At 42.9% G+C, this 27,399-nt stretch overlaps 3 protein-coding genes across 15 annotated transcripts in view; 2 read left to right on the top strand and 1 right to left on the bottom strand.

Moving 5' to 3' along the window:
- FHOD3 (formin homology 2 domain containing 3) overlaps positions 1-2,492 on the top strand; it is a 490,096-nt gene extending 487,604 nt beyond the window's left edge. For all 7 annotated transcript variants that reach the window (XM_050767203.1, XM_050767202.1, XM_050767198.1 and 4 more), the window contains one exon: positions 1,883-2,492. In XM_050767203.1, the coding sequence (XP_050623160.1) occupies positions 1,883-1,965 (83 nt within the window). In that variant the 3' untranslated portion in view covers positions 1,966-2,492. The remainder of the gene's footprint in view (positions 1-1,882) is intronic.
- The window catches only part of KIAA1328 (KIAA1328 ortholog), a 912,897-nt gene that overhangs the window by 449,727 nt on the left and 435,771 nt on the right, over positions 1-27,399 (top strand). The gene's annotated exons all lie outside the window — the stretch shown is intronic.
- TPGS2 (tubulin polyglutamylase complex subunit 2) overlaps positions 8,992-27,399 on the bottom strand; it is an 821,754-nt gene continuing 803,346 nt past the window's right edge. For 5 of the 7 annotated variants that reach the window (XM_050767311.1, XM_050767305.1, XM_050767306.1 and 2 more), the window contains 3 exons: positions 22,678-22,791; positions 20,923-21,083; positions 18,699-19,549 (listed from right to left, as the gene is read on the bottom strand). In XM_050767311.1, coding sequence (XP_050623268.1) covers positions 19,304-19,549; positions 20,923-21,083; positions 22,678-22,791 — 521 coding nt within the window. In that variant the 3' untranslated portion in view covers positions 18,699-19,303. Of the gene's footprint in view, positions 9,558-16,312; positions 16,712-18,698; positions 19,550-20,922; positions 21,084-22,677; positions 22,792-27,399 lie in introns of those variants that run through there. The other 2 variants (XM_050767312.1, XM_050767310.1) reach the window with 2 other exon arrangements.

Raw genomic sequence — 27,399 nt, 5'->3', positions numbered from 1 at the left:
ACTTACTGTTGTTAAAATTATCTTTCTTTAACAAACACTCTAAGGAGTCTTTAAAGAATGTAAAAGGTTATCCAAACTAGTACTTTTACTGCTGCCCCATAGAACAAATTCTATTACTCAGTTGAATGTAATCTGCCTCCAGCTGAGATGTAGGAGCCAAGCATTTTGTCTTGTTGAGCCAGACATTCAGTCTGGAGGCCAAGGGATCGGGGTGGGGGAAGTAGTAGCTAGTGCAAGAATAGCTACGGATAGATGGCTCTGGGGCCCAAAGCTAGGCTTGGAAATACAGTAGTTGCAGTGACACGATTTGAGAGAACCTCTCACCACATATCCCATGTCTCTCTAAAAATCCATACTTGATGTCTGTAAGTGTTTTGATTCTTTGAGTTAAATGCTGAGCACACAATGAGTTCTCAATAAATCACTTGTTGACTGACCAACTGATGGATATGATGTTGACCCCTGTTCCAAGTGCTGATTCCTGGAAGAGAAGGAGCCCCTTATTTTCAGAATAGATATTAGTCCCCATTGATTCTGCCATGGACATAGGTCTTTCAGATCTTTTGTCCACAGGCTGAGTGAACCTTTGTTTAGGGGATGATGGGGAGGCATAGACCACGTGGTGTGGCCTGCAGATGCATGAGGTGGGCCCTGGCCTCTGGGGAGTGGATGAGGGGAGTTGTCAAAGGAAATGGGGAGACATTAAGGGGAGCTTACTTTCTCTGAATTTTGATCAACAGCCTGCCCTGGTCATCTCAGGAACTCTGGCTGATTTGGGATTTAGAGTGAAGGCAGATCCATAACGTTTCTCTTCTGAAAATGAATACCCCAAACTCTGTGCGACCTTTAAAGAAATGCACAGTGGGTAAAATACAATTTGTAAATTAAGGAAAATGTAATCAGCTACCCTTTCAAATGAAGACTTGTCTTGGGTGAGGCAGCTACCTCCTCATTCACCCTTATCCAGCCTTTATTTTGATGTTGAAATTAAAATACTAAACAATGGGAATACCATCATGCCAAGCTAAACACAAGCCAATTCTAAGTCAGTTAAGTATGAGCATCCCTCCAGTTGCCAACGGCAACCCCCCAGTGAGAGTGATCATTGGCCCTTCTTGAGTCTTGTGTGTTCCATAGAAAACAGTGACCAATTCCACCCAGAATAAGTTTGGCAGTTTGCTCCTTAGCCTCCATTCCTCGAGGAGCCACTGGTTATTTTAATTACTGTCTCCAGAGGCCTTTTAATGAGTTGAGGCTAAGACCCACAGTACTCATGGAGAGATCCGTCCTCACTGCTGCCCCTTGCCCTGGCTTCGTGAACTTGCTCTGTGGGGCCATGGTTCTTGAGCATGTCCCCAGCTATCGCTGGTCCTCCCTTGGATTTGTGAGGTTGCTGGGTCTTGCAGAACCCCTCGCTGTGCACTGGTTGCCTCACCTCATTTATATTAGTGGAGCTTGCATTTTCCTCTCTGAAATCGCCTTCCCAGCTCTGATACACTCCTCATACGGGGCAGATGCTGAGGTCTCTCTGAGGTCTCTCCTGCCCTCTGCACTTGTGCAGTTTGTATCCCCTTCTCAGAAGCCTCGTGAGGCTGAGCCCCTCCTCTCTTTCCTCTTTATAAGTGCCCCCACCACTCCTCGCGGCCCTCCAGATCAGCACCTGTGGCATTGTTAGGCCAGCCTGGGTAGCCCCAAACGTTTGCCCTGGCAGACAGACTGCAGGGCACTTCAGCAAGAGCAGGAAGGTGCAGTGTGAACCCTCTGGCTTCTCTGGAAGTCCCTGGGGAGAAGGGGGGACTGGGGTCCTGACTGCCCCGTGCCTTGCTGCTCATACTTCCTTTTCTTCTCATCCCTTTGGCTGCGGCCTGCGCCACCACTGCAGTGCGAAGAACGCTGAAGAGCGGCCTGACCCCGGAAGAAGCCAGAGCCCTGGGCTTGGTTGGCACCTCAGAGTTGCAGCTGTGACACTCATGGGGTACTCCCAGGAGTGTGCTGAGCAGAAGGCAAGCTCTTGCTGGATGAAACCTCTCCAGGTGGGGTTGGGGAGACTTGACATTAACATCCAACAGTTTGAAAAGGGAGAGCTCAATTCCCAGTGTCACCCCATGGCTTGTGTTGCCTGCTACGCATTGACTTGGATCTCCAGGAGTCCCCTGCACATACCTTCTCCATCGTGTCAGCTGTGTTTTTCTTGATTCCATGACACCCGGTTTTATTAGTTCCAAAGTGTGACACCTTTTCTGGGCAAGGAACAGCCCCTTTAAGGAGCAAATCACTTCTGTCACAGTTATTACGATAATATGAGGCAATCTGATTAGCTTCACAGACTGAGTCTCCACAACACCAAAATATCGAGATGTAAACCCCAAACTTGTACACAAAAGAAAGCACAGATTGTTTACCAGTTGTGGATTTTAGATGTACCAAATGTTTATACAAATACATAAATGTACACCATGTTTCAAATACTAAATAAATAGAGTTTAATGCCATAATGAGAAATTTTATTCTCCTGGGAACAGGACCTTAAACAGTTCCGCAGGCTCGCCTCTTCAGAATGGCAACAGTCTTCTCAGTGTCATCAGAAGCACCCTCGCTTGGAACGGCCTTCAGATCCTGTGGGCTATATTTTGTTAATAGAGTGAGTAGCTTCAACAGTGTGCTCTTTGGAACTCCTTTGATAATTGGGCCTAAGTCCTTGTTATGGGACATGTTAGCTGTCGTTAACCTAACGTCTATCACCTTACCTGTGTGGTTTTTTTTGCCCCATCATGATGTGGAAGCAAAAATGAGAGTAGCAGTTTACAAATCTGAACTATTCCACAACTCACTCACTGGCCTCTTATGTCAAAATTCATTTTCTCAAAAAATTTACTAAATCACCAAAACAAAATGGAAATGTAAAGCTTTGTATACAGAGAGCCGCAGAATCGCATACTTAGTATAGTCATGCCTCACTTAACGATGGGGATATGTTCTGAGAAATGTGTTGTTAGGCAATTTCATCATTGTGCAAATATTATAGACCATTACACAAACCTAGATGGTACAGCCTATTATATACCTAGGCTATATGATACAGTCTGTTGCTCCTAAGTCACAAATCCATACAGCATGTGACTGACTGAATACTGTAGGCAGTTGTAATAGTGGTATTTGTGTTTGTAAATATACCTAAACATAGGAAAGGTACAGTAAAAATACAGTATCAAAGGTAAAAGGTGCACCTCTATAGGGAACTTACTATGAATGGAGCTTGCAGAACTGGAAGCTGCTCTGGGCAGGTGAGTGGTGAGTGAATGTGAAGGCCTGGGACATTACTGTACGCTTTTATACATCTGGCAGCATAATAGGTTTGTTTACGCCAGCATCACCACAAACACGTGAGTACTGCAGTGCACTATGACATTATGACGGCTACAATGTCACTGGTGATAGGAAATTTTCATCTCCATTATAATCTTACGGGACCACTCGCATATATATGGTCTATAGTGAACCAAATCACTGCTCTGTGGCACATGACTATGCATGCTTCTCAAGTGCAGGTCATCAACAGCTCAGATCAGAGGGGAAGGCACCAGGAGAGGCTCTAAGCAACTGTAGAGCAATACTGAGGGGGCTGAGGCCCAGGTGGTGGTCATACCCTCCACAAGCCCCTTGGCCTGGGGTCACATGGTCCCCTATGAGGAACCTCTGTCTCTGAAAACAGGGAAAGGTAAACCATTGCAGCAGGGATTTTGAGGGGCTGAAAAATCATCAGGTCACTAATTCCATCTTTGTCCCACTTTTAAAACCTCTGTAGGCCCAGTGCAGTGGCTCACGCCTGTAATCCCAGCACTTTGGGAGGCCAAGGCAGGTGGATCACAAGGTCAGGAGATCGAGACCATCCTGGGCAACATGGTGAAACCCCGTCTCTACTAAAAGTACAAAAATTAGCCGGGTGTGGTGGCGCAGCCCTATAATCCCAGCCACTCAGGAGGCTGAAGCAGGAGAATTGTTTGAACCAGGGAGTCAGAGGTTGTAGAATCACACCACTGCACTCCAGCTGGTGACATAGTGAGACTCTGCCTAAAAAAAAAAAAAAAAAAAAAGCCTCTGTGAGTCTGCATTCCTGAATCTGGGGATATGTGATTTATAGGCAATGTGCAGTAGCATTGCTTAAAAAGCCAAAGATAATCTATTTTCCCCCATAGGCCTCTGTGCCTGTGTTCCCCTCTCCGCTCTAACCCCTCTTACGGAGACAGGGAGCTTGTTGAAGCAGACATTTGTCAAATAGTACATGATGGATGTGAACACCCCAGGAGAGGCTAGAACTTGCAAGAGTTGGGGCTGTACATTATAGACTGTTGAGTTTAATCACCTTACTGAAAAGAATACATAGGGTAGTAATAGTCATTTTCCATATGCTTCAAAATAACAGGTCCAATATTCCGCTTATGGTTTAATAGTTTGTGAGAGTGTTCGCCTATTGCTTGGCACTGAATGCAGATTTGGAATATTTGTATGACATGAGATAATGATGCACAGACAAAAAAGCTGCATTTTTGTCACACTGTTTAGTGAACAAATATGTCAATGTCCTCCTGAGAGTCCTTGGTATTCTGTTGAATTGTTGCTTTAGAACGGAAGGTCACATTTAGAAGGAAGTGATTGAATAAACCTAATTTAATTTTGTTTTAGGGATCAAAAAGTTCTCAGAAGCAGCAAGCAAGGTCAACTAATTTCTTGCTTACAGCTAAGTAAATAGGGTCTCTTTTATTGGGTCTAGCAGCTTGAATAGTGCCACTGTAGTATGGGAATAAGATAGGGTGGTGGTTCCCAGCCCAGTCTACACATCGGACTGACCTGGGTGCTTTGAGCACTACTGATATTTCTGTCCCTCCACCAGAGATTGTGGTTTAATTGGTGTGAAGGGTGGCCTGGACTTTGGAACATTTAAAAGATCTTCTCATCTCCTTCCCCTCAATTCTAATGAGAAGATAGTATGGAAATAACTGGGTATTTTTCTCTCTCTTTTTTGTTGGGGGGAGATGGAGTGGGAGTTAGAGACTGAAGATGATGTTTTTGAGAACTTTGCAAACCCAATAATAATTCCCCAAGACAGAGCTGGTTTTTATTCACTATCAGGTAACTGATCAGCTAGGACATGTTTGAGCAAAGCTGCCCTCACACTGTGTGCCCAGAGATCTCTGCTGCTTCCTTGCCTGCCCTGAAAGCCAGGAGGCAGTGGCAACTGAGTCCCTCACTAAACATTTGGAAATGAAATGAACGTTGGAAAAATCCCCAGTAACATGGGAGGAACATTGGAAGGCCAGCTCTTGCCACCTCTCTCTTTTTTCTTCACCTACAGAAATACCTGCCAGCTCAGTGGCAGGACAGACATGCTGAGACAGAGGTGAACCCAGAGCCCTGTCCACAAATATCAAGGAGCAGTCAGGGTGTGCCAGCGAGTCCTGGGAGCTCTAGAACCTTCTGCTCCAGATTCCTGCTCTTCCTCTTGGATTATTCAAATCCCACTGGGGGACTAGATCCATCAAAAAGACATAGAAGAGCCTATAAGAAAAATCAATTTGTGTTGCTAAACTTAGTGGTTCATTAGTTTTTAGTGAAACTAAGGGGTGTTTCTTATTGCTTGTTTCCCCTCTCTTGATGCCACTCATTCTGACGGCCTCTATGAGCAATTCTTAATTCAGGATGTTACATTTTTCTAAAAGACCTTCAAGAAGCATGAAAGTGAATAGTACCTTATACTTGTAAGATGCTATTCCTCATCTGCCTGGTAATGACCATAGATGTTCTTGCCCCTGTGTCTTAGCACCTATGTCCTAGTATGTATTGAAATTACAAAACTGCCAGAAAAAAAAAGGTAAATACTTTTCAAAGGTGTTTGGATTTGGGTTTCTTTGGAATATTAAGGTTTTTTTCTTTCTGTTTAAAAAATAACTTAAGGATCTGGGGATGGAGTGGGAGGGTGCACAGGGCCTTGGAGGTCTGATGACCCAGTTTCGTTTTCTTCCAAGTCCATTGTTAACACAGTGCAGTGGGGAAGAACAGGGGCCAGGAGTAGGAGACTTGGTTTCTAGGCTCCTGGTCTGTGAGTGGCCTCTACATTGTCCATGGCTCCCAAATCCACTATTTCTGTGTTCATGGATACACGTAAGATGGTGTATCACCAAATACCACTGTAACAGGTTGAATGACGGCCATCTAACAGTAGCAGGTCCTAATCCCTGGAACCTAGAAATGTTACCTTCTGAGGAAAGTCTTTGCAAATGTGATTAAATTAAGGATCCTGATATATGGGGATTATCTTGGATCATCCGGGTATTCCCTAAACTCAGTGATGAGTATCCTTATAAGAGAAAGGCAGAGTGAGATTTGATACACATTAAAGGCAACGTGAAGACAGATGTGGAGATTGGAGTGACCTGGCCACAAACCATGCAATGCTGGCAGCCACTAAGAGCAGTAAAAAGCAAGGAACAGCTGTAAAAGGCAAGGAACAGGTGCTGTCCTGGAGCCTCCAGGAACAGCACAGCCCGCTCGACACCTTGATTTTGGCTCAATAAAACTAATATTGAACCGCTAGCCTCCAGAAATATGATAAAATAAATTTCTGTTGTTCTAAACCACTAAGTTTGTGGTGATTCCTCACAGTATCCTCTAAGAAACAGTACAACCACCACAAATGTGCACTGCGCGCCCGTTACGGAGGTAACTGTGCGCCAGGCACTTGGGATTCATCTGGGAAAAAGGAGAGTCATGGTCCTTCCCCTTAGGGCCCTTTCCTGGGGCCTGGGAAGGAGTCATCTACTGAAATTAAAATTTTAATTCATCTACCACTCTGTAGCCATATCTAGATTTTTAAAATCAGAAATCATTTTATCAGAGAGAGAAGTACAAATAACACCAAATTGCCTAAGATAGGGGATGAAATGCCTTTGCAAATGCAGTGAAGGTATATGATATTAAAATGAACCATTCAGTTTGTCAAAAAAGGTGTTCTCTGTGGTAGAAAAATCAGTTCTGTTTGCTAGACAATTTGTGGAGGGAAAATGGACTTTCTGAGTGATTTCTAAAAATAGCTAAAATGTTATTTATTGAAGGCATCTCTGTGTGAGCACTTCATAATGTATTATTTAATAGAATCCTTATAGCCACTCTGCATTTTCATTTTTCATATAAAGAAACTGAGGATGAGACATACTGAATAACTCTCCAAGGACAGACGATAAGAAGTGATATATCCTGGCTTGTTTCACTAGTACCTGGTTATTTTCTTGTTCTTTTAGAAATCTTAAGACAGCTGCTAGTTGAATATCAATAGTCAGCTATGCTTTGGGGCACAAAATATGCAGCCCAGTCTGAACTGGGGTGGGCCTGGTGGGTGAGGAGCCAGCCAGTCCTACTTTGACCAAGCTGAAAAGTCCTCGAGGCCTAGTCATGTACAGGGTGGAAGCACTGTACCTTAAAATTTTCCTGGCCAGGCGCGGTGGCTTATGCCTGTAATCCCAGCACTTTGGGAGGCCAAGGTGGGCGGATCACCTGAGGTCAGGAGTTCGAGATCAGCCTGAACAATATGACGAAACCCCATCTCTACTAAAAATACAAAAATTAGCTGGGCATGGTGGCATGTGCCTGTAATCCCAGCTACTCAGGAGGCTGAGACAGGAGAATCGCTTGAACCGGGGAGGCGGAGGTTGCAGTGAGCTGAGATTGCGCCATTGCACTCCAATCTGGGTAACAAGAGCGAAACTCTGTCTCAAAAAAAAAAAAATTTCCTGAACACTGAAAATTTTGTTCAAGGTTGGCAATCATGTACAAATTTCACATCAATTATACTTAATTGGTAATCCATCCCACATCCAGCCATTGCTCCATCTATGTACGTTCAGCACCAGTGGGAAAGGTTCAGAAGTAGAAAATATTTTTTTGTGCTTTGATGATAGAGTCATTCCCACTCTGATTGGTGAATGGATATGGTGAGAGGTTATTTGGATTGCTGAGACTTGCCCGAGGGAGGACCAAGCCCATTTTATTCTCCTAATAAGCACTACTTAATGTCTTTAAGAATAATTTTTGTTTAAGAGGATCCACTTGAGGAAGTTAAGATTTAGGATTTTGGGGGATTTGTAGTTCAAACACAGTTCAGTTGTTGACAATAGAGACTGTTCCTAATTACTGGATTAGTGACAATGATTCCAGAATGTTTTGACATTTAAAACTACAGCATTATATGTATAGGAAAATTAGATAGGCTGGAAATAATTAGAAGTGTCAACAAAAAGAATCATAGGATCTGTAACTCTGGAGAGGAAACTATTTCTTATAAAGGGTCAACCAAAAGACAGGCACTTTGAGGAGGGTAGAACAGGGAATTATGCTGAATGGGTTGGCCAAGTATACATACTCAACGGTTACAGGAGAAGCTATGAATATTCACGAAGGTGGTCCTAATGCATATGTACTCAATAAACATGTGTTACATATGGCCCATGTTCACTTAGGGGTGGAGACTTTTAAATGTATTACAATTAAGCCCTATACATCAAAAGCTGAAGCAGAGACACAAAGGCACTCAAGTGTGCAGCCTCTGTGAAACTGGCCAGGACCAGTCCATGGTTGGTGGTCTTTTACCAAGAGAAAGTTACAGAAATAAATGTCTTGTCCAATCAAAGCATAGTTATGGCTGATAGAATAAGGGGCCAGTTAGCATCTGGTGGTGCTCTGTCACCCAGGCTAGAGTGCAGTGGCGCAATCTCGGCTCACTATAACCTCTGCCTCCCAGGTTCAAGCCATTCTCCTGCCTCAGCCTCCTGAGTAGCTAGCTGGGACTACAGGTGCCCACCACCATGCCAGGCTAATTTGTTTGTGTTTTTAGTAGAGACGGGGTTTCACCATCTTAGCCAGGATGGTCTTATCTCCTGACCTTGTGATCCACCCGCCTCGGCCTCCCGAAGTGCTGGGATTACAGGCCTGAGCCACCGCGCCCGGCCAATTGTTTTATTCTTTAAGTGTAGGGAGGGTGCATGACTTACCCCTTGGCTGACATGGCCTTAGGTCCTGTTTATTATTTGGTATCTTATTTTCAGAGTTGTTCCATCAGTCTTATGATGTCTATTTTAAAATCAATGCTGATCAGTTGTTGTGTCTAAAACCACAGAAGTGAGGGGGTATGATGAGGTGTGTCTGACCTCCCATCCTGTTATGGTCAGGAACTCAGTTTGTAAGGCTCTCTAGAGTCCCCTTGGCCAACAGAGAGTCTGTTCGCTTTTTTGGAGTTTTATTTGTAGTTCTCAGAAGCAACACCTAACAGTGAAAAATAGCACATTCTTGCCATAACTGAGGAATGATTGCAACACTGCTGTTCCCATGCCGTTGGATTGGTGCCTGCTGCACACACTGCAGCTCCAGGGCTTCGTGCCACTGCCTCTTTGCTTGTGGCCAGTCCCCATGCCTGCAGAGACACAGCTCCTCAGTTCCCATTGGAGGGACTCAACAGCCAGTTTCCAGTGAACACATTTTCTTCTATTCATTTTGATATTGTAAGTTATCTGGTGTAGGTGGAAATAGGAATTCGTGGGTCTTGGTTCAGAGTTTAAAGATATTCCAGAGTCATGCATAGCGTGTTACAGGTAGCACATTAAATCAGCCACAAGGTGATAGGGGGCCTTGTGTTCCTCTGTGTCAGCAGCAGTTTTCCTGAACGATGAGAGGTCACTGCAGTACGTGGACTATTCAGTTGGCCCAGCTAAGCAGACAATTTGGCTTTTTCTCTTTAAGAAAACTAACCAGAAATTTTTTTTCCCTTCAGAGAGAGACTCCACCCCTAATAGTACCTGCCTAAAAATGCTTTTAAGCCCTCACTGCTCTTTGGGGAGGGTGATCCCATTGGGGAAAAGCCAGATGCTTTTGGGCAGGGCAATGGGCTAGGAAATAGATAAAGTTGCCTTTCCAAAAAAACACTTGTCATGTACTCAAGGGAATAATTATAGTTTTTTAAATTCCAATTTTCAAATAAGAACTGAATAAAAATGTGGTAGTTATACAGGAAGAGCTGGCTGCCTGGGACAGTTCTTGTAGCCATTTTATCCAGTCCCTGAAAAGAGGGATCCTTGATGATACACTTATTTAGACAAGGTGATTTTACTGGAACTCAGCACACAGCAGCAGGTGGTAAACTGGCTACAGAATAGAGCAATTCAGTCAACTTCAGAGGCTTCTTGGCTTAGATGATTAGGCATGCGATTAGGATAGGAATGTCGTGAGAATAAAGGAGCTCATTCACAGAGATGCAACACATCCTCAGAAATGCGGCCTCAATAGAAGGAAATGAGCTCTAATCCAGCTAGCTGTCCCTCTATCAGCAGGTGGTATGAAAAAATCACATGTCTTTGGAAGAAAAAATTGCCTGAAATTCTAAGGGTTGTGGTAGTTTAGAACTTTCTCAACTTATCTATCTGTCTATTGATCAATCTATGTGTGTGTGTGTGTGCATGTGTATACACATATAGAAGTTCACTAACTGTTGGGTTAAATTAAACTATATGGACTTGTGTTTGTGAACAAATGTAAGACAGATTTTTGAATTTGTCTTGTGCTTGAATTCTGTTTCTGATATATTGAAGATGGATTACCATTTTTTAATGTCCTAAAAACCTGATTTGTGAAGATAGTTATTAAGGCCACAGCCATCTATTTTAGAATCTAATTTTCAAAGGAAAATTAAGAGTTTTTCTGATGAACACTGAGTTGCTCAATAAACATACATTGTAGAGCCCCAGCATCACGTCCCAGAACCTGTGTAGCCAGGATCTAGAACCACCTGTGGTAGCAGATGTGGCCTGGAACCACCAGGCACTTAACCCTCAAGTACCACCCATGTCGCCGTCTCTATCCCATGAGATGGCCTTGTTTTCAAAATAAAGTTGAAAAGTATAAAGCTGGGCGCTGGGACCTTGGTAAAGGTGAGCTGTTTTTCCAGAGGTTTAATCTTGTCCTTAGTGTGTTCCACACTTAAAGCTTTTGCTTGAGGGATGGGGTTTCTCCTTTACACTCAACTGTGCTCAGGCTGTTTGTGTCCCTGCCCTAGGGACATATTCTTTTCTAGTCTTTATGCTGGGGAAGAAAAATTAACCTAGCTGGTCTTCAGGGGAGTACCAGTTACCTCAAAACATGTTTTGTTTTTTTTTTTAAATTTTAAATTTTAAATTTTTGTGGGTACATAGTAGGTGTATATATGAGATATTTTGATAACAGGCATGCAATGTGTAATAATCAAATCATGGAAGATGGGGTATCCATCCCCTCAAGCATTTATCCTTTCTGTGAGAAATATTATTTCTTGAACAACTATTTCTGAGGCTAGGAGGATGATCCCAAACCTAGCCCCCTCTGCTCCCTAGGAGGGCAAAGGAAATGAGCTGCTTTAAGATGAAGAAAATCCTGAAGACCTAGAACCTGCTCCTTACTTTCCCACAGCTCTCCATACTGGAGACTGTGCAGAGACCTAGAGAGGCTGGGGCTGCCTTGGGGTCTTTGACTATCACATAGGGAAAGCTCAGAACTTGCACAGCCCACTGTGCAGCGAAAATGGGTAGCAGCAGGCTAACTCATCCTTGGCTTTTCCTATGAGCCACGGGCTGCAAAAGTAATATGTGAAGTAGAAGAGGATGTTGTGTTTTAGGTAAAAAAAAAAAAAAAAAAAGTCTTAAGATTAGGTAAATATCCTTATTCTTTGTTGACTATAGCATAGTATAAAATGGCTTTTCTGAATTTTCAGGGTTATTCTGAAAATTATAATATAAAACAAGCCATGCTTGCTCTAACTAGGGCTGCCCAGTGATGATGGAAATGTTCTATATATAACTATCTAATATGGTAGCCACTAGACATATGTGATTACTGAATACTTGAAATGTGGCTGGAGATTGAGGAATGAATTTTAAATTTTTATTTTAGTTTATGGCTATGTATTAGCACAGGTCTGAGAGAATACATACCTTTATATGTACTTTATTGCTATTTATTCCTTTTATACACAGGAAGTTTTTATGTTAAATTTAGTTTTGTATAAAATTGCTTTGGACTGCAGTTTCATCCATCAAGCACATGAAACAATGTCTAAGAAACTATGTGATATGGTTGGCTGTGTCCCTACCCAAATCTCATATTGAATGGTAGCTCCCATAATTCCCGTATGTTGTGGGAGGGACCCAGTGGGAGATAATTGAATCATGGGGGTGGTTTCCGCCATACTGTTCTTGTGGTAGTGAATAAGTCTCACAAGATCTGATGATTTTATAAGGGGTTTCCCCTTTCACTTGGCTCTCATTCTCTCTTTGCCTGCCACCATGTAAGAGTGCCTTTTGCCTTCTACCATGATTGTGAGGCCTCCCCAGCCACGTGGAACTGTGAGTCCATTAAACCTTTTTCTTAAAAAATTACCCAGTCTTGGGTATGTCTTTATCAGCAGCGTGAAAATGGACTAATACACTATGTCCACCCTCTGCCTACATTGTGTTCTGAGTCTTGGGAATTCTTATCCACAAAGGAGAATTCTATGTGAAGTCAATACTATCAAATATACACTCCTCTCTTGACATATCCCACCTACAAGATGCAATCTCTCCTCAGCAGAGTCCACATCAGACCTGTGAGTATAACCCTGTGATTATAATACATGCCATGGCAGAACACACATCTTTAACAGCTAAATCCACCTTACAATAATGCTTTAAAAAGCAGCATTTCAGTTATTGTGGTGGTGGTATGTGTTTTCACCATGTCACACTGTGGCTGGTCTTCACTACTGCATTTCACCCTTGTCACCTGGGAATTCTGTTCACAAAATATTTTATCCATGTGAGACTATGTAGTTGGTTGGATACTGAAATCATCAAGATGGATGGTTTCTTTCATAATGCTCACTACATTTATCAAGGATGGTATTGGACAAGGCCTGGGTGCTAAGAGCTATAGGGAACATAAGGATGTGCGATTACAAAGATCCCATTTTCAGAACCACAAAGGTACACTGTCAGATAAGAGTTTTGAGCCACAGCTAATGAGTGGCAAGAGGCAGTCTGGGAGACAATGTTTGGATGCCAAGACATTGGAACATTGCTAACATCTTTTATTATGGCACAGTTTTATGACAGGGATGGTCTGTGGGCTGAACTAAGGTATCCTGCCTTTAAAGTAGTGACTGTCTTTTTATAATTTGCATAAACATTTAAATTAACAGCATTTTTACTTTTTTTTTTCTGAATTTAGCTTGTTGTCTGTTCCTACTGGTCTATCCTGAAGTATGAAGCAGTTCTTGATTTAGCACAAGATTATGTATTAACTGATTTTAGGTTTATTAATGGTTCACGGGGTTCCATACTAAGTAGCAATGGATTTTCTAGAGTAACATAAAGTCCCTATCTGGTATGGTCTGGATTTGTGTCCCTGCCCAAATCTCATGTCAAATTGTAATCCCCAGTGTTGGAGGAGGGGCCTGGTGGGAGGTGATTGAATCATGGCGGTGATTTCCGCCTTGTCATTCTTATGATAGTGAGTTCTCATGAGATCTGGGTGCTTAATAGTGTGTGGCACCTCCCTGTTCACTCTCTTCCTCCTCCTCCAGCCATGTAAGACGTGCCTGCTTCCTCTTCGCCTTCTGCCATGATTTTAAGTTTCCTGAGGCCTCCCCAGCTGTGCTTCTTGTACAGCCTGCAGAACTTCAAGTCAACTAAACATCTCTTCTTTATAAATTACCCAGCTTTAGGCAGTTCTTTATAGCAATGTGAGAATGGATTAATATACCATCTCAACACTGAAGACACAGAGGACACAGGCAAGGTGACCAAAAGTTAATTGAGTGGTACTGGCATGAAGCACTTCACCTCAAGGAGGGTTCTCCTTGTGGGCTAGGGATTCCCAGAGGCCTCTGAGGTGGAGGTGGACTGCAGCTGGACCTTGGGAGGAAACTCTAGGTGTAAAGGCACAGAAAGAGACCAAGCTGGAGTTTTGGAGAGAGTGAGTGGTTCAGGAGAGCAGGGCCAGATAGGTAATATAGAAAGTCAATGGCTGGAAACAAAGGTTGGGATAACATTATAAAAGAAGGGGCAAAAGAGGAGCTAACCTTTCTGAATTCTCAACTATATATTAGCTCTTTTAATGGTCACAGTTAACTCCATAATGGAGGTCATATGTATTAACAAGATAATGCATGGCTGGAAAAACAGAATCCAGTCTGGTTGCTTAAGTCAAGGAAATCTGGCTTGGTGTGGTGGCTCATGCCTCTAATCCCAGCATTTTGGGAAGCTGAGGTGGGAGGATTGCTTGAGCCCAGGAATTTGAGATGAGTCTGGGCAACATAGGGAGACTGCATCTCTACAAATGATAATAAAAAATTAATCAGGTGGTGTATGCCTCTGGTCCCAGGTACTTGAGAAACTGAGGTAGAAGGATTGCTTGAGCCCAGGAAGTCAAGGTTGCAGTGAGCCATGATTGCACCACTGCACTCCAGCCTGGGCAACAGAGTGAGACCCTGTTTCCAGAAAAAAAAAAAAAAAAAAGAAAGAAAAGAAAAGAAATAGGCAAATTCATCTCGAGATCCCAAGGGTAAGAGCACAGTCAACTTGGATTGGAAACCCACCTGGTGTCCAATCAACTGTAATGAAGGAGCCAGACTTTACTGGACAAATATAGCTACCAGGGACTCTGGGAGTGGCTACTGGAGAGAAAAAACTTATGGAGCAATTGCTAAAACATAAAGCGGTGTTGTATAAAAACCAATAGATAAATTGAACAGAATTATTTAAACAAAACTGAAGGAGTAAATATGGGTCTGCCTATGGCATGCCTGGTCATGAGTTGATAATTGATGAAACTGGATGATGGATACAGGGGGATTCATTATGCTCTTCTATCTTTGTAAACATTAAAAACTCTCCATAATAAAAGGTTTAGAAAAATACATGCATTTATGCAGAAACTATAAAGGTCCCTTGGTCCTTCTATTCTAGTCATTATACATGCTTTACTGGAATAAAGACAGATTTTGAATTATTCTTCATGCAGTAAAAGCAAAACCACCCAGACCCATTAAGTAACAAATTTCAGACTTGGTGAGCATCACTGTCACCACTTCAGTTGATTAAAAATCTTGATGGCTGGACCGTTTCCTGGCAATTTTGATTTAGTAGGTCTGGAGGGGAATCTGGGTATCTTACTTTCTACACATGATTCTAGTGGCACTGGTGCATGTCGGCTTTAAGGGCTAGATTCTGTGGATTATCAGGTGCAGGCTGCCCCTTTTCATTCCTGTCTTTGGCTTGGTTACTTCCCTGCCAGCAGCATGATGATGTAGCACTTTATGTACAATCTTAACTACATCAATGCATCATGAGGCATTCCGCCATTTATTCTCATTTTGTGACTGCAGCATACTGTCTTTTTCCTGGGCAGTTGATTTATAATACAGCCCATTTCCATTTTAATAGCTTTAGTTTGAAAACATAAATTTCTTGGGTATTTTTTTCCCAATTTAACCCACTCAACCTTCTGTTGTTGGGTCTTTTGCCAGAAGTGCTCCCTTCCTCCTTTACCAGGGCCAGCTTCATGGGTGGGTGACCTGTGCAGTCACACAGGGCCCATACTCAGAAGGGCCTCACACTTAGTTTAGTGCTCTTCTAGCCCTATTTTATCTTTGAACCTGTGTTCTGTAAGTGAAGTCTGATGGGACAACAGAATATATGCATGAGCGGAGGAGACATGTGCAACACATATCCAGTGTTCCTTACTGCCCCATTCACATGTAGCCTTTGTGATCCCCTGTGAGCAGAGAACTCCACTGGACCCATGATGTGTCAGAGCTCGAAGAGATTCAAAGTGTGTACAAAGTAAGCATCTTATATCTACAGCTGAGTAAGTGGGGGATGCTGAGACCCCCAAAAGGCTGCACTTCCCATCTGAACCAGACTGGCTTCAAACACAGAAAGAAGGCAATGGCATTCTAAGAAACACGAATGACCAAGGAGCCCTATCATATCCTTTTTTACTCATGTACATTCCTGTGTTAGTCAACCACTTATGCTGAAAATACCAAGAAGTGAAACAGTAACAGTTGAGTTAGTTTTGTACAGTGTTTCTACTGTTGTGGTAAGAATGAAATACATATGCATACAGTATGTAAACATAAGCTATAAAATGCAAATTGTGTAATTTTGGTGATTCTGCATGAGTTAAATAAATGCTCATATTTTCATTTAAAACTGGAATTGCATAATATAAAGATGAATAGTAAAATGCATGATAGGAATTTAACATTTAAGTTTTTAGTTAGAACAGCATTAAGTAGCAAATAAAAAACACCGCCATAACAAGTTGAGAAAGACACTATGGAAGAAAGGAAAAACATTACATTTTAGTACCTGTAAAGGCAATGTTTTCCTGCTGTATGCACAAAAGCCCCACATGTTCATTTTGTACTGGATCCTGCATATCATGGAGTCAGTTCTGCTTTTCCCTGCTCAATCCTTCTGAGGCAGGTCTTGAGCCTTTCCTTATCATAACCCCCTTCCTTTGATAGCCTTTTGAGAACTCCCTCTTGATTGCCACGGATTTGAGGGGCACCGCTGACCTCCTGGTTCCTCCGCTGCTTCACTTGTGGAATCCAGGACTGATTTAGAAATTCTGTGATTCAGGGGATCCTCAAGTACTGAAAAAAAAGGGTATCTGCTGCAGTGGAAGATGACATAACTTCTCAACTCCCTTCTAACCTCGCTTGTCTTGGAGAAGCAGCCAAATGCTAGAATCTCTTATCCGGTGCTGGTGGCTCTTCCTTTGATCAGCTCTGGCAAGAAAAATACTTCTGGAAGACTAAACTCCAGCTATTGTCCTCGACAACGTGGTCTCTCTATATCCTTTTCTGCCACTCTATGAATTGTTGCACATTTATAAATCCTTGAAGTATAATAACCTAAACAATTAAAAGGGCCAAAATGTCTCCTAGAGAATATGTGACAATCATGTTATGGTTAAAACATACACACACACACGTACGTTTAAAATGACCACACTGAATTATAAGTGGTTAGTTTTGGGATTGCAAAGGTAAGAAGTCTCGCTATTTTAAAGCAAATGAATAAGCTCTTAATACGACGCTCAGTTTATGCTCCCAAAGACTTTCAAGCACTAATATTTCAAGACTTTGAACTATTACAAGAATGGGGAAGCAGCCAGTTAGAGCTTGCCCTGATCCTTGAAGCCTAACTTTTCACCTTGGTTTTCCTCAGGGGCTATGGAAAGTGGTAGGTGGAGGAGATATCGAAGGCTCTTTCTCATGAATATCTATCATTATTGTCACCAATCAAAATAAACATGTTTCAGAGCAAAAGAGCATGTGGAGAATCCTGCGGACTGTTCTTAGTTCCCCAGTGGGTTTGGAAGAGGGAAACCCTGGGTTGATTAGACAGTGCAAAGGAAGGAAGCCTGGCCAATCACTGGGGTAGAGAGAAGTCAGGAAAGAGCGAGTGAGCCAGCTGGGACTGAAGTGTGCAGATGGTACAGGTCCCTGCACCTCATTCCTCAAAACTCCTAATTCTCTAACCTCTGGGACTTCAGTACAAAAACTGCAGCCACCCCAAGAACTTGGGGCTAGATGGGTGACTCCCCACTTTCCCTGTTGGGAAGTAGGGTGAAGGCCTTGCTTCTGCCCACAGCCAGGACTGTAGAGGGAGGAAATAAATAGGCATTCCTAATTGAAAATCTGAGCAACCTTCTTTGTAAAAATTTCACTAAATGTAGTAGGTATGTCAGATTTATCTTGTGTCAAATATTAAGCATATATAGGCTAGAGGTCTAGTACCCCCATATGTCAATGGGAAAGTGATTTCTGAATTACAGGCAACTTGCTTCCAAAAGAACTCTTGGAAGCCCACCCTGTTCTAAGCAGGAGACTGCTTGTCCTAAGGATGGCCAGGGACCAGGCAAAGTGACGCCGGACAACTCAGAGCTGTGGAGAGTCAGGCAGAGCATGTGGAAAGCTTCTGTTAACAGTGACAGGCACCATTAAAACTTTTTCTTTATGAAGAGTTGCGCAAAGCAATGCTTGGGAATTTTTTGTTTTTAAATGGTAAGAATAGAGCACAGCACAAGTACACCTTTTTAAAAAAGTTAATAAGGAAGATAATTGTGGAACATGTATAAACAACATAACACAAAACTGGAAGCAAGAAACTTCACTGCAAACTGATGAGGAAGACAAACTTTATAGGAAGCTACAAAAGAAATGAGCAGAGCAAGATATTCGTGGTAAAGGATACAGAGAACATACAACTGTGTATTTGAGAGGTTTCATGGAACATTATGACCCATCAAATGAAGACATCAACATTATTATTATTATTATTATTATTTTTTTTTTTTGAGACGGAGTCTCGCTCTGTCACCCAGGCTGGAGTGCAGTGGCCAGATCTCAGCTCACTGCAAGCTCCGCCTCCCGGGTTCACGCCATTCTCCTGCCTCAGCCTCCCGAGTAGCTGGGACTACAGGCGCCTGCCACCTCGCCCGGCTAAGTTTTTGTATTTTTAGTAGAGACGGGGTTTCACTGTGTTAGCCAGGATGGTCTCGATCTCCTGACCTCGTGATCCACCCGCCTCGGCCTCCCAAAGTGCTGGGATTACAGGCTTGAGCCACCGCGCCCGGCCGACATCAACATTATTTAACAACAAAAATTAATAGATCTGAGGAAGAGCAGTATGAAAATATTAATGCAGTGCTGTCCAACAGAACTTTCTGTGGTGATGGAAATGTTCCCTATCTCTGTGCTAATACAGAATCTACCAGCCACATGAATTCTAGAAATGTGGCTAATGCAACTGAAGAAATGAATTTTTCATATAATTTAAATTTAAATAGTCATATGTGATTAGTGGCTCCTGAATGAATGACGCAGTTCTAATGCTTCATGGGTCAAAACCAGTGGTTTCTTTGGGGGACTTCTCTAATCAGTGCTAAGGGATTGAGGGTTGAGTGCTGAAGAAGAGGAGAACACTCATTAGACTTATTTGGGCACTTAAACAAGATCCCAAATTCCCCATTGCTTCCAGAGGCAGGGGACAGCACAATGTGCTGTGGAGGCCTCACTAGGAGCCTGGCTAATGTCAGTGGGACTAAAAGGCTTACAATTTTGGTCATTCAGCTGGAAAAAGGCCTATGGTTCACACGCAAAACTGGAGGTCACCCCTAGGGCCATCTGTGCATGGCAGCCACCATTCTGGAGCTGGTAGAGAGCTGGAGGGAGGGGTGCTCACTTCCGGATGGGGTTTCCAGAGCCAGAGGAGGATTTAGAAGTAGAGGAAGTGGAGGGACCGGAGGGTCCTGAGGGCCCTTTCTGGCCACCTGCAGGCTGCACAGGCCCTTTCTTTTTTGGGATTACGATCTTGTTCTTGCTCTTAAACACTTTGCTGGGATCTAGCTTATTCACAAAGGAGTCGGTCTCTTCTGTGAGCAGGCTTGTGTTGTAGGTGATAGGTTTATACATGCTGAACCATTGCTGTAAGGCAGAATTGGAAGAGAAGGTCACAATTCAAAGGAGAAATGCCATTCTGTATGCTCTTTTTGGGGGATGCAGGAGAGCTGGGAATAGGAGGTAGAGGTACATTTTCATGAAAAACTGCCTAAAAATCTATTTGCTCTTCCTTTAAGTGGAAGTGATAACAGATCCCATCAACCTCTGGTAAGATACACACATTGCTTTATGAGTTCTCATGACCTTTAAGATAAATGCAGTGTGAGAACTAAGAATCTGAGCATACTTTCTTCTGATTTAGTGAGTCCTGAGCCTGGGATGCTAGATCCAAAAGCACTAGAGGACAGCGTCTATTGTTCTGTCCTCAAACCAGCTGCTCCCCATCAGGTGGATTCTGGCAGCATCATTTCCCCAGGAAAGGCAAGAGACAGAGGCCAGTGTGGGCCTCTGCTGAGGGATGTTATATCTTGTTGGTGTTCTGTTTCCTACTGTTTTCTCAGGCAGCCAAGGGCAAAGGGCATCCACATTTATTTACCTTTTAAATCACAGCCGCCTCCCAATGTTGACCAGATAAATGTTATGTGACGTTTGAAGAAAATGAAGCCTACTAGATGAATACATACATAGTAAGGTGAGCTGGAGCTCAGTTCCTAATTTGTTGCTAATTTAGAGCTGCAAGAAACCACCATGAAGGAGCCCAGATGAGCTCACTCTAGTCAAAAGTTTTTACAGCCACACTTGGTGTTTTCAAACCAGGTTGTATACCTGGTATCTGTGTGTCTGAAATGGTGACCAGATCTGTAATATAAATGAGGCACACCCACACAATGGACTACCCTGTAGCCACTGAAGAGGACAAGTGCTCTAAATGCACTGAAAGGGAATAAGCCCCAAGATGGAGAGTTATGTGAAAAGAACAAGATGCAGAATCACGTGGACAGTACCTCATTTGAGATTTAGAAAAAATGAACAACAGAAGCGTGCATGCATGCTTTATGTGCAATGAGTATCTTGGGAAGGGCATACAGGAAACTCGTAATAGCAGCTGCCACTAGGGAAGCACACTTGGAGAACAGGGGAGTGAGAGTCTGACTTTTCACTCTTCCTGGGTGCATGTACTGCCAACCCAGAACAAGCCATGGGACATAAACTATCCAATAGAATTTAATTAAAAATAAAACTCCCGAGTTAATTCTGAGGATCAGTCAAGTTTGGGAACCACTAACGTGAAGCTGTCCATTGGAATGACCTGTCTTGCTTATTGAAAATGCAGGTTCCTGGGCCCCACCCTAGATCTCCTGAATCAGATGGGGAAGTTGGGAACCTGCAACGTAACCATTTCCTCAGTAGATTTCGTTATATACCATAGTTTGCGATGGCAGGTGTTCCTCCCTTACCTTGGCCTGTGGGCTAATGCCATAGCTGGTGAAGGCATACTGCCACTGGGGCAGGCCCAGGTGGGTGATGAGCAGGCGGTAATAGGCAGTAAAGGTGTCTGTGAGAAAATGCCAGTATAACGCTCTGTCCAGGAACCAGATCTCGGTGTCTTCTGCTAATGCTGAATTAGAAGACAAAGGAAGTAAAAGATAAGGAATAGTTTAACAGTGTTTTCTTTTTAACTATAAAAGGTTATATTCATGGTCTAAAAAAATAAATCCCAACAGAGAGAATGGAAAATGTAAAGTAAAAGTTCCCCTTCTGCCCCACTTCTAACCCTCCAGTCTCCTTCTCTAGTGGCCACTTTACCAGTTCCTTTGCTACTCTTACAAATTTTGGCTAGATTGGAAGATTGATCTATCTGCTGGTCTCTGACCATCTGGAAGTCCAGTCAGGCTATCTAGGCAGCTGCTCCTTTTCTGTGTGTCATCAGCACTCCCCTCCCCTGGTAGGGGGGTGGAATACTGTGGTCTCAGCTTTCCTGACAGAGAAAAACATTGAATGGCTTGGGGTTTTTTGGAAGAGGTCTCTATCAATGCCATGAAAGACAAAAAGAGCCACAAAAAACCACCATGAAGGAGCCCAGCCCAGTTCACTCCTGGAGTCTTGCCAATACTGTGGTGTGATGTCCTGCCTCAGTTTCTGACTTTCCATTCTCACTACTTCAAGCCTATCCTACTTCCTCTGCTCTCTAGATAGCTGTAACATCTCCCTAAGTGCCCTCCGTTATCCATCCAGTCTCTTTCTTTGTCAAAACTGCTGGTGGTCATGATCCCTGCCATTTTACAAAACAACTTTCATTGACTCCCCACTGTCTTCCACATTATGTCCAAACTCCTTTGCTTGGCTTTCAAAGCTGTGCCTGAGAGACAGCAATTGGCCTTCTGGCTTAATCTCCTCCTCATCCCCTACGTGAACCATGTGGTCCACTGAATTGGAATTCTTTTGTCATTCCCCACAAATCAGTTGTATTTTCCCACGTCTTGGCTTTTACCCATTTGTCCCTTTGCTTGGATGCTCCCTTGTCTCTTTTACTCCACCAAATCCTCCTCCCCACCTGGTATCTAATTCCTACCCCATAGTTCAAGATGCAGCTCCAAGACTACTTTGCAACAATTCCTCCAGCTGGATGATTTCTCCTTCCCCTAGAGGTAAATCCTAGTGTCTGCATCCTCTCACCCCTACCAGACAGCTAGCTGAAGAGGGCTTGCCATTGTCCAGCTCTGTAGTTTCACAGTCCCTAGGCTAGGGTCTGAAGTGCTGTTAGGGGGCTAGGTGGCAGCTGCTGCTTGAGGGCATTCCCATCTGGGGTCTTTGGTCTAGTAATTCAGGTTTTTATTGCTATTAATTGGCCTAGACAGAGAAGTATAAAAGAAAAGATAATGTGTTTTCTGAATGCTTATCTAGTGCATGAACTTGCTATAGGAGTCTATAAACAAAATGTCTATTTCTTTTAGTTTTTACTCCCATATTATCCTAATCCCATCAACTATTTGGCAATAACTCACAAACGAAGATGGATAAAAGGTCTAGTAATTAGCCCAGAGGGAGATACTCAGAGAGAACCAAAGGGGTTTCTGGGTTTGGGACACACAAGGAACCTGGAAGCATCTCAAGAGGCCAAGGAGGTATGTGTCTCCTGAGCCATGGCTGACAAGCAAGGTCAGGCAAGACCCTAGCCAAACTACAGGACCACACTGGTAAATGATTCTTACCTGGTTTCCCACTTTTGTAGACAAGGCAAACTTTCCCACTGCCATTGCATGAATCCAGCTCAAATATCACACTGCGAGAGTCAAAGTGAGGCTTCTCTGGCTGATCATCACTGGCTGCAAACCCAGAAGTTAATGGTAATGTTCAAACAAACTCAACTCAAACACATATCTATATATCCAACTTTGCCCGGTGGAAAAAACCGAAGGAAAAAGCCTTATCTCAGACGTATACTTAAGTAGTATTTTCAAATAAATTCTGTATTTGAATTAAAGCCTGATCTCATTCATGGACTAGGCCTTGTGTCTGGGTTTCTCTATCAGCAACAGACAATGTCAGGGAATCTGGGAAAAGGAGGCATGAGAAAAGCAAACTTAACTTCTTAGAAGTGGGACCACAGAGCAATCTGAATGGCTTGATGCTGACATAACTTCATTTCCTTTCCTGAGATTGTTTATTCTATAAAAGTGGGATTGCAAACACATTATCTGAATCTTTCTTTCTTTTTTTCTGAGATGGAGTCTCGCTCTGTTGCCCAGGCTGGAGTGCAATGGGGTGATCTCGGCTTACTGCAACCTCCGCCTCCGGGGTTGAAGCAATTCTCCCACCTCAGCCTCCTGAGAAGCTGGGACTACCGGCGTGTGCCACCATGCCTGGCTAATTTTTGTCTTTTTAGTAGAGATGGGGTTTCAGCACGTTGGCCAGACTGGTCTTGAACTTCTGACCCCAAGTGATCTGCCCGTCTCAGCCTCCCAAAGTGCTGGGATTACAGGCAAGAGCCACCACGCCCGGCCAGTCATGGAAAAGCCCTCTAAGTCATGTGGTATAACTCTAATTCATTCTTTTTATATGACTATTTCATAGTCTGTGGGAGTGAAGTACCCTCATTTATTCCACCATTCCTCTATTGATAGGCATTTACCTACCATTACTTGGTTGTGAATGCTACAATAATCTTCTTGGTACATGCCCTTATATTCTGGTGCTTTCATTATATGGGACAGATTGCCTGCAACAGAATAGATGTTGCCAGATTGTTTTTCAAAAAGGCCTTTTTAAGATCCAGGGAGACAGACTGGAAGTCCTTTGTTTTTGAAAGATATTTTCAATGGGTATAGAATTGTGGGTTGATTATTTTATTTTATTTTATTTTTTTGAGACAGGGTCTCCACTCTGTCACCTGGGCTGGAGTGCAGTGGCATGTGAACATGGTTCATTGTACCCTCGACCTCCTGGGTTCAAGCAATCCTCCTGCCTCAGACTCCCAAGTAGCTGGGGACCACAGGCGTGGCCACCACACCCGGGTAATTTTTAAATTTTTTGTAGAGATGGAGTTTCGCTATGGTGCCTAGGCTGATCTCAAACTCCTGGGCTCTAGTGATCCTCTGGCCTCAGCCTCCTAAAGTGCTGGGATTACAGGCGTGAACCACTGACCAACTTGTTTTTTCCTTTGAGTATTTGATCTCACTTGAATTGCTTTTAAGGAGAAATATGCTGTTATCCTTATCTTTGTTCTTTTGTATGTAATTTGTCTTTTCCTTTTGGCTGCATTTATGATTTTCTCTTTATCTTTGATTTTGAAAAATCTGATTATGGTGTTTCTTGTTACCATTTACGTTTCTTGTTCCTTGCTTATGAAGCTTATTGGATATGTTGATTTATAGTTACCCTGAAATTGGTAAGCTTTTGGGCCATTATTTCTTCAAATATTTTCTAGCCCCTGACACCTCTTCTCAAAGACTTCAATTACACATACATTATACCATGTGTTATCCCTCAGGTCACTGATACTCTTTTCATTATAAATACTTTTTTTTTCTGTGTAACTTTGGATAGCTTCTATTATGTGTTGAAGTTCTCTAGTCTTTTCTTCTGCAATGTCTTAGCCACTAATAATCCAATCCACTGCATTTTTCATATCAGAAACAAGTTTCCATCTCTAAAAGTTAAATTTGGGATGAATATATATATATATTCCATATATAATATATAACATTATATACATATAATTTGGGGGTATATATATTCTCTCTCTATACACATACAAATACATACACACACATGTATCTTCCATGTCTGTTCTTATTTTTTTGACACAGAGAATATAGTTATAGTAACTATTACTATATATGCATTGCTGAGTGTTGGATATTTTTATATTTCTGTAAATATTCTTGAGCTTTGTTCTCTGACACAGTTAAGTTACTTGGAAACAGATACTTTAGGCCCTCTTCCTTCTTAGCCTTGACCTCCTGGGTTCAAGCAATCCTTCTGCCTCACACTCCCAAGTAGCTGGGGACCACAGGTGTGGCCACCACACATGGGTAATTTTTAAATTTTTTGTAGAGATGGAGTTTCACTATGGTGCCTCGGCTGATCTCAAACTCCTGGGCTCTAGTGATCCTCTGGCCTCGGCCTCCTAAAGCGCTGGGATTACAGGCGTAATCAAGAAACACAAATGATAACAAGAAACCCCTCTTAAGATCTGTCAGGCAGGACTAGGGCAGTATTTACTTAGGGCTAATTATTTTCCATTGCTGCGGCAACATTCTTTTGAGTACTCTATCTAATGCTGTCCAAATCATGAGGTGTTTTAGCCTGTCTGGCTGAAGCAGGCACTATTCCTGGTCCTGTGTGAGTACTGGGCATTATTCCTCCTATCACCATGAGTGGTTTTGTCCTCTGGCCTTAGACAGTTTCTTTGCATACATGTACTTATCAATTCTTTTCCAAATATTGCAGATCTCTGGGATTTTCCCTTTATGCAGCATTCACCTATCTGTTACTTAGTCCTGTGAACTCTAGGTGTCTGGACTCTCAGCTCTGTCTTCTAACTCAGGGAGTGCTATGGGTCCTGCCTGGGTCTCTTTATTTATTTATTTATTTATTTAGAGAGGGAATCTTGCTCTGTCGCCAGGCTGGAGTGCAGTGGCATGATCTCAGCTCACTGCAACCTCCGACTCCCTGGTTCAAGCGATTCTCTTGCCTCAGCCTCCCGAGTAGCTGGGATTGCAAGCACATGCCACCATGCCCAGCTAATTTTTGTATTTTTCGTAGAGATGGGGTTTCACCGTGTTGGCCAGGATGGTCTTGATGTCCTGACCTGGTGATCCGCCCGCCTTGGCCTCCCAAAGTGCTAGGATTACAAGTGTGAGCCACTGCGCCCATCCAGGTCTCCCTCTTTATGCTGTGGACTGGAATCTCTCTTTAGGGAAATTGTAGGGCTCACCTTATTTGTTTCCCATCTCTCAGGGCTCACTGTCCTTTGTTGCCTGATGGCCAGTGCTTGAAAATCACTGTTTTATGTATTTTGTCTGTGTTCTTTGTCACTGTTGCTCCAGGTGGGTAGATAAATCTGTTCTGTTACTCCATCTTGGATGAAATAAAAAGTCCAGGCGATATGTTCCCACCAAGTTTTAGCAGCCCTGCCTGGTGCTGACTGAGGTCTGCCCTTAGGTGAAAAGTTGTAAGAACAGAAAACTCAATGTGGCTCCTTTCTGCCAACTGTAGACACCACTTCAGCTTCTGCCTGCTTTTGACTGCTCTCCAGTCCTTTAAGACACATGTTTTTAAACTCCTTCCAGAGTGCAGAGTATTATCTGCAGAAGCCTTGCTCTGGTAAAAGAGATTCTGCCATATTATAAACCCAATGTCAATATTTGAATTTTTTTTTTTCTTCAAATCTACAATGTCACTGTTTTTTCCAGTTCCTCCCTGAAATTTCAGTTTGGTTTTACCTCCATGGGGGCATATAAGCCTATCGTTTTGTACTCCGTATCTAATGACGTCACTCTTAGTAGTACCAATGGATCTCTTTTGCTTTTTTTTTTTTTTTTTGAGATGGAGTCTTGCTCTGTTGCCGGGCTGGAGTGCGGTGGCATGATCTTGGCTCACTGCAACCTCTGCCTCCAGAGTAGCTGGGATTACAGGTGCACGCCACCACACCTGGCTAATTTTTGTATTTTTAGTAGAATCGGGGTTTTACCATGTTGGCCAGGATGGTCTTGATCTCCTGACCTCATGATTTGCCCACCTTGGCCTCCCAAAGTGCTGGGATTGCAGGTGTGAGCTACCGCACCTGGCCCTCTTTTTTTTTTCTTAATTAATTTTTTTTAAAGTTTTATTTTTAATTGACAAATAATAATTGTATATATTGATGGAGAACAACATGCTATTTTAAGACGTCTATGCATTGTGGAAAGATCACATTGGGCTAATTAGCATACCCACCACTAGTATTTATCATTTCTTTGTGGTGAGAACATTTAAAATCCTTCCTTTTAGCTATTTTGAAATACACATTATTAGCTATAGTCATTATGCTGTGCAATAGATCACCAGAACTTATTCCTCCTGTCTCACTGAAACTATGCCTGTTGACCAACATTTCCCCTTTCCCTGTCCAGCCTCCCCACCCCAAGCCTCTGGTAACCACTGCTGATGTGTTACCTGTTCTCTGTGCTGGTTCTCATTCATGGGGTTGTGTGTCCTCATCTGCTGAGTTAATGCCAGTCTGCTTATTATTCCCTCACAAGTAATTTGTTATTTTTGCCTAGAAGCTTGTAATTTTCTCCATATCAGGATATGCATAGGTATCTGTGTTTTCTCATCTGCTCAACTTGGGTCTAGGTGAGCCCTTTCCATCTGCAGAGAGGTTTTTTTAATTAGTATGTATTTACTGCCTTTCCATCTATTCTCTGTTTTTTGAGCACCTATAATTCCAA

Source organism: Macaca thibetana, chromosome 18, assembly GCF_024542745.1.
Source record: "Macaca thibetana thibetana isolate TM-01 chromosome 18, ASM2454274v1, whole genome shotgun sequence".
NCBI lineage: Eukaryota > Metazoa > Chordata > Mammalia > Primates > Cercopithecidae > Macaca > Macaca thibetana.
This window is presented reverse-complemented; position numbering and strand designations above follow the sequence as displayed.